The following is a 7423-nucleotide window of genomic DNA, read 5'->3' as shown; positions in this document are numbered from 1 at the left end:
ATTACCATTTTTAAAAGTACGAATGGTCCTATCCTCCATTTTTTTTAACGTTTCATCTATCAATCGTGAGGCAAAAAAATTAAGTTCATGCTTTTTAATAAATTAATTACGCATTTATTACAGTTTTGTAAATAATTACACATTTATTGCATTGGGTGTCACTCAAGAGACAATCACGCCTAATTTAGGCGTCACTTATTAGGTGTTGACACGTGTCATATTTTTTTTTCCAAAAAAATAATAATTTAATCATAAAACTTCTAAAGGCCATGACTTTTGACTCATGTATCGAAATTAGGTAATTCTTTTTTTGATTCCACATAACTTTTCGAGATCTACGCAATGACATTTCATTTGACATATTATATTTCTCACAAACACAATTTAAATTTACAAGAATGGTATTATAAGAGCGGTTAAACCCAGAAGCCTAAGAGTTCTGGGTTTGTGATTTAATATAAAAAATAAATAAAATTTTGATTTGTGATTTAAATTTTTTTTTAAAATAATTTTTTTAATATAGTAAAAATTTGGTTTGTGATTTAAATTAAAAATAAAAAAAAATTATTATTAATAAGGAAAACAAAATAAAGATTTGATTTCTGATTTAAACTAAAACATCAATTTAAAAAATCCGTAGAAATAAAGGAAATAATCAAATAAATATTTTAAATCTCTAAGGAAGAAAGATATTATTTTTGAAATTAATAATTAATGCTATAAGCTTCTGGGTTATTATTCATGGTCTGAAATTAATGATGGCTTATAAATATTTTTCAAAAATAAAATTACCTAAATTAGGCGTGATTAGAGGTGGCAAAGTGGGCGGCCTGCCCCGCCCCGCTATAAAATGAGTCAGCCCTCCCACGCCCCGCTTTTGAATATGGGCTCAAAAACTCAGTCCGCCCCGCCCCGTTTGGCGGGCTGGGCGAGTTGGCCCGCCAGCCTGAACTTATTTTACACTGACCCGCCTCGGCCCGTCTATGCTCGCCATCAACCCGCCAAAAGATGAGCCCGCCCCACTTTTGAGATGGGTTGAAAAACTCAGCTCGACCCGCCCCGTTTAGCGAGTTGGCCCGCCGAGCCGAGCCCGTTTTGCCGGCTCTAGGCGTGACTGCCTCTTGATTGAAACCCCATTTAGACGTGATTGGTAACGTGTCAAGTGTTGACACATGTCATATTTTTAAACTCAGAAGCCTCTGGGTTTGTTATTTAATATAAAAAATAAATCAAGATTTGATGACTGATTTAAATTAAAAAAATAATTTTTTTATTTTTATTATAAAACAAATTTGGTTTGTAATTTAAATTAAAAATAACAACTAGTATTAATAAGGAAAACAAAATGTAGATTTCATTTGTGATTTAAACTCAAAAATTAATTTGAAAAATCTGTATTAATAAAGGAAATAATTAAATAAATATTCTAATCTCTAAGGAAGAATGATTTTATTTTTGAAAAACATTCATAAGCCATCATTTATTTCAGATTACGAATCAAATCACAAATCAAATCTTTATTTATTTATTTTAATTTAAATCACAAATCAAATCTTTATTTTTTTTTAAATTAAATCACAAATCCAGAACTCATAAGCTTTTGGGTTTAACCGCTCTTATAATATCATTCTTGCAAATTTAAATTATGTTTGTGAGAAATGAAATATATCAAATGAGATGTCATTGCGTAGATCTCGAAAAGTTATGTGGAATCAAAAAAAGAATTACCTGATTTAGATACCCGAGTCAAAAGTTATGGCCTTCAGAAGTTTTATGATTAAATTATTATTATTTTTTGAAGAAAAAAAAAAGTATGACACGTGTCAACACCTGATGAGTGACGCCTAAATTAGGCGGATTGCATCTTGAGTGACGCCCAATTTAGGCGTTATTGGTAATGCCCAAATTGGGCGTCATATTATACAATAAATGTGTAATTATTTTCAAAACTATAATAAATGCGTAATTAATTTATTAAAAAGCATTAAATTAATTTTTTTGTCTCAAATGTGATGCAAGTTATCAATATATGATTTTTTATAAAAAATTTAAGAGATTGAGAAATTGTTTAAAGCAAAAGATTATTATTTAATTTTAAAATATTATATCAATAGATAATTATACAAATTATTTTTTAAACCTATAAAATTTACATGTAGAACATTTTGTTAAACACGTTAAGATCAGTAATTCCTTGCATGTACTTAGTGAGATTGGAAACTCTTCCAAACCTTGAATTGAAGCATGAGCCACGTTATTTCATACAAAACATTTTTCACAATTATTATTAAGAATGATATGATACTACTCAGAAGAAAAATATACCATCATAATATTCGGCATTTTTCTTGAAATGATTATTCATTATGATCTAATCCTTAATTTTTCTAAAAGAAAAACATGTTAAGATTCCGTAAGCTTAGCATTAATAAATAAAAAATTTTGCGAATAAACTATTGGAATTACACCTTAAAAAAAAAAAGGACAGTGACGAAACTTAATTTAAAATTTAGGGATTTAAGAAGTAGTAAACTTAATATTAAAAAAAAAGTAGTAAACCAAGTTATGGTACTTAAAATCTCAATTTATCACTATAATTTTATGTTTTTATAAAAAAATTCATCAAAATAATTTTACCAATATTTCAAATGATTTTACGATTTTTTATTATTCTTTATGTTATAATTTTAAGTTTTATAACTTTTTATTTCTTTTTTAATTTTACATACAATTTCAATTTTAATTACCTTAAATTAAATTAGGAAATAATACAACTAATATGGTCCACCATTTAAAAAAAAAATAGCACAAATAACAATGTATATATAAAAACTTTACTTTTGTCGTACTACATAGGGGTTTTCATCAACCGATCCAAACCTATTCAAACCGCATAAACCGAACCGAAAACTGAATAAACCGAAAACCGAAAAATCGAAAACCGAAAAAAAACCGCAAATTGTAATTGGATTGGATCGGTTTTCGGATTGATTGATGAAAACCGATCCAATCCAGACCGATCCAATATATTAATTTCTCTCTACCTACATGGGCCTTTCCCAAATCATAGCCTAAAAATTTCTAAACCCAAAATCCATAATTCATCATCTAAACCTAAGAAAAAATCTAGTCACATCTCATTAACAAAATTTCAATTATGTAGAGCTTCATTCTCAATTGCCCATAAAAAAAAATTATATTATCGTTTACTGATCATTAACAAAATTTTAATTGTGTAGAGCTTCATATCTCATTGCCCATAAAAATAAACTTATATTATTGTTTACTGATTCTTTTGTATTTAAATTTTTTTTTTTTAAAAAGCCAATATATACAAGCACAATAACTTTGAAATAAAATTCAAAATTTAAAAAAAAAAATCAGAATTTTCAAAAAATCGAAAACCGATCCAATCCAAACCGAAAAATATTGGATTGGATCGGATCGGATTTGAAAAAAAAATTCAAATCGAATGGATGACACCGAAGGGATTGGATCAGATAATCTTTGCTTCCAAAACTGATTCAATCCAGACCGCGAACACCCCTAGTACTACATGACAAATGAAAAACCCCTAAACTATTAATTAATCACGGAAAGTAAAAGGGGGGAAATTGATTTTAGGGCAGCGACGAGGGAAAGTAAGTGATGTTGAAGTTAGGGCAGCGACGAGGGAGTGGGGCGCCATTCCTCATCGTCAAGCATTTCGCGCCTTCTTTTGTTTCTCTTTTTCTTTTTCTTTTTCTGGCGGCTTTCTCTTTGACGCCTCTCCTTTGTTGCAGTTGTTGTTGTTGCTGTTGCAACTCTTCATCCTCTTCTTGGAAACAACTCTTAACCAGAGCCAATTCTTCATCGTCATAAAACTGTGGTGCAACGCGCGAAAGAAATTGTTCCGGGTTTATACATCCGGGTATCAATAGTCAAGGAGAAGTGTTGATAGAACCCGGACAGGGTTTTACCCGGAAGGGAAGCCGGCCAAAATACTATAACCCAAAGTGGGCCCTACCATGATTACATGATGGGTTTCTATAACTACCCACGTTCACAATAACCACCTATGGAAGGGTTATATATACCAAAGACCATAACTAATGAAAGAGGAACAAGAACCATACAATAATCATACTAATGTTCATATAGAACATTTGGCGCCGTATGTGGGAATAGGTAAAAAGATTCCTACGCATTTTCTTGAGTCATGGCAAGCAATTACCATGATGAGGGAGCGGAAAACGACGGAGGATACCTAGGAGAGGAAGATTCTTTCTGATCCAGTGGAAGGAGTCGGTCTCTGGACACCATTGGAGAAGCTTTGATTCAGTTAGTGGAGGATATCAGGAATAGGAAACAACTAGAAGGAGGGAAAAGGAGACGTGGAGCAGAGGAAAGGCATCCTGTAGAGAATGAGCAACAATCACCCAACAGAGGAGGAGATTCTTTGTCTCCTCTTCCTAGCTATATTCTTTTATCACCTCCAACGGTGAGGGGAAATAGAAGAAATGAAGGGAGGAGAGGACAACTTTGTCAAGAGTCAAGGGGTTCTCCAGAAATGGGAGGCTATCAAGGCGGAGGACGAGGAACAAATCCGCGGATAGGAGAAAGGATACCTGAGGATTATGCCTGGAGAACGAGCCGGGCTAGGCAATATCAAAATAGAGAAGATGAACAGGTGGAAGAAGAGGTGATATGGGAGGAAGAACAGTATTTTGGAGCCCGTCAAGATTATACTCGGCGAGATGAACGAGAGGTAAACAGAGGTCGATATGAAGAAACTTATTAAAGGTGGAGGCCGGAAAGAGGAAGAAGTTATGGCAATCGCAGAGGTGAAGTTCCACGAGACGATACCGAGTATCATTACTGGGGTAGAGATCAAAGTCAAGGAGATGGAAGGCGACAAGCGAATTGGGATTATCAGCATTACGGACCAGGGCAGGCAGAAGGCTTGGGTCCTCATTATGGCAATAGACAAATGGCAAATAGGGAGTAGGATGTACCCGTTTAAAATAGACAACTCGGAGGAGCTCAACAGGGGATTCTGGCGCACCCCATTAATCAGGGACCATCAGGAACTCCTTTGTCGGGGAGGCTTATAGCAGAACCAATCCCGGTTTGGTTTAAGTAACCAAGTGACATGAAGGCGTATGATGGAAGTTCAGACCCAAAGGAGTTCGTGACAGTGTTCCGGGCAGCAATGTCCTTTGTGTGGCGAATCAAATTCATTGTTTTGTCGAACTTTTCGTGTGTGTTTGAGAAAACTGACTTTGTGGTGGTTTAAGGCTTTACCAGATAACTCCATCGAAAGTTGGGTGGACTTATCACAACAGTTCGTGCAACAGTTTGCTCGTTGCGGACCCCAGCCTAAAACAACGCATAATTTGTGCGGAGTAAGAACCCGAAGAAAAGTTGGGAGATTATTATGAATGTTTTCAGGCTGAAGCAAGACAAGTTAAGGGTATAGAAAATCAGACTTATCTGTTGTTGTTCACTACTGGATTACAACCCGGAGGAATTGCCAACTCGTTAGCCAAAAAGTCTCCAGCTACAAAGGAAGATTTGCTAGAAAGAATCAGAAAGTATATTGCTTTGGAAGAATTTAAATCGTCTTAAGAGCAAATTGAGCAAGGTTTTCGCGAAGCAAGTCAAAGTCGGAGGCCGGAGAGACAAGCAAGAAGAGGGCAGTTTGAAGAGCGACGACCTCGTCTAGTTGGAGAAAGATTCAGAGAGCCATATCAGAGGGAGTTCACACCTTTGAACACGTCTAGAGCCCAGATATTTAAAGAAGTAATGTCGGCAAAAATGAGAAATGTCCCAAGGCCGCCACCCATTCAGTCAAAGTTTCCAGACAAAACCAGATGGTGTGAATTCCATCGTGGGTACGGGCATTATACAAACGACTATTTTAATTTACAGAACGTCATTGAACGGTTGATCAAAGAAGGAAAGTTACAGAAGTACGTGAGAAGAGATGTAGATGGTAGCAATGACGACAAATCCCGACGACCATACTGTAGTCGGAGCCCACCAGGAGGAAAAGGACAAGAGGCAGGCAAGATTCCACAACAAAAGAAAACATCTCCCAATCCGGTCCAGTTGGGTGACGTATGTACTATAGCCGGAGGGCGAGCAGGAGGAGGAGAGTCGAGTAATGCTCAGAAAAAGAATTTAAAGATGTGCATGGCCATTTCAGAAAAGCCGCGTTTTAAGGAAGAAAGAAGGAAGACAGGCAAACAAGTAGTTTTTGATGACCTGGATGATGAGATAATTGATCCAGAGCACGACGATCCTTTAGTCATTTATGGGCAGCTAGCAAATTATCGCGTTGATAGAATGTTGGTAGACCCGGGGAGCTCGGTGGACATTATATTTTTGGATGCGTTTAGAAGAATGGATTTGGATTATGACCAGTTGGAGCCATGTGGAGCCGAGTTATTAGCTTTCACGGGAGATAAAATTAAGCCATTGGGATATATCCCATTGAGGATGACGTTAGGCAAGGCGCCCGCGCACAAAATGGTCACTTTGATGTTTGCAGTAGTAGATTTGAGCTCGGCGTACAATGTTATCTTGGGGCGGCCATTTATGAAGATGTTTAAAATCTTCTTGTCGATTGATCAGTTGGCTAAGAAATTTGTAGCCAAAGATGAGTCAGTAGCTACGATAAAGGCAGACCAAGTGGTTGCTCGGAGTTGTTATAATATGAGTCTACGAGTTCCTCAAGCACGTAAGGAGAAAAATATTGTGGAGCCACCACAACAAGCCAAAGAAGGAAATATACAAAGAGAAGAAGAAGGAAAGAAAGAAGAACAAGTAATGGTGGTGGGGATGGATCCTCGGGAGGAGGACAAAGTGGATAGGTCGGAACCTGCCGGTGCAATGGAAGAAGTTCAATTAGGGATATCTCCACGGTAGTGTACTAAGATGGGGTCCGAGTTGGAGCCCGAGGTGGCAGAGAGTTTGAAGGATTTGTTGAAAAAGAATGCTGATTTGTTTGCATGGAAACCTTCAGATATGCCCGGTATGGATCCGACATTGTCTTGTCATCGCTTGGCAATGACCCCAGGAGTAAAGCCGGTAGCGCAGAAGAAACAAAGATTTTGTTTAGAAAGGAGGAGGGTCATTGAAGAAAAGACACAAGAGGTTTTGGAAGCAGGGTTTATTAGAGAAATAGAATATGCTACGTGGCTAGCCAACCCGGTGCTGATAAGGAAGCCGGATGGAAAGTGGAGAATGTGTACAGATTATACAGACTTGAATAAAGTTTGTCCTAAAGACCCATTTCCTTTACCAAGTATTGATCATTTAGTAGACAGAGCCTCTGGGTACAAAGTGTTGTCATTTATGGATGCATATTCCGGGTATAATCAGATACCGTTATGGAAGGAAGATCAAGAAAAAACAGTGTTCATAACTGATAATGCAGTGT

The 7423-nt window shown here is 36.4% G+C and overlaps 1 protein-coding gene across 1 annotated transcript; it reads left to right on the top strand.

Moving 5' to 3' along the window:
* Positions 1 to 5784: 5784 nt before the first annotated feature.
* LOC133313641 (uncharacterized) lies at positions 5785 to 6909 on the top strand. The gene has a single exon (XM_061515037.1). It carries the CDS (start codon positions 5785 to 5787, stop codon positions 6907 to 6909), a length of 1125 nt encoding a protein of 374 aa, XP_061371021.1.
* Positions 6910 to 7423: the final 514 nt, after the last annotated feature.

The sequence above is a fragment of the Gastrolobium bilobum genome, unplaced genomic scaffold (assembly GCF_033153095.1).
Source record: "Gastrolobium bilobum isolate Gb01-03AN ecotype WA unplaced genomic scaffold, APGP_CSIRO_Gbil_v1 utg40895, whole genome shotgun sequence".
Taxonomy (NCBI): domain Eukaryota; kingdom Viridiplantae; phylum Streptophyta; class Magnoliopsida; order Fabales; family Fabaceae; genus Gastrolobium; species Gastrolobium bilobum.
Note: the sequence above shows the minus strand (reverse complement) of the source record. Positions and strands in the feature narration are given on the sequence as shown.

Coding starts and splice junctions, on each gene's coding strand:
- LOC133313641 (XM_061515037.1), top strand. CDS start 5,785: ATGTCGGCAAAAATGAGAAATGTCCCAAGGCCGCCACCCATTCAGTCA.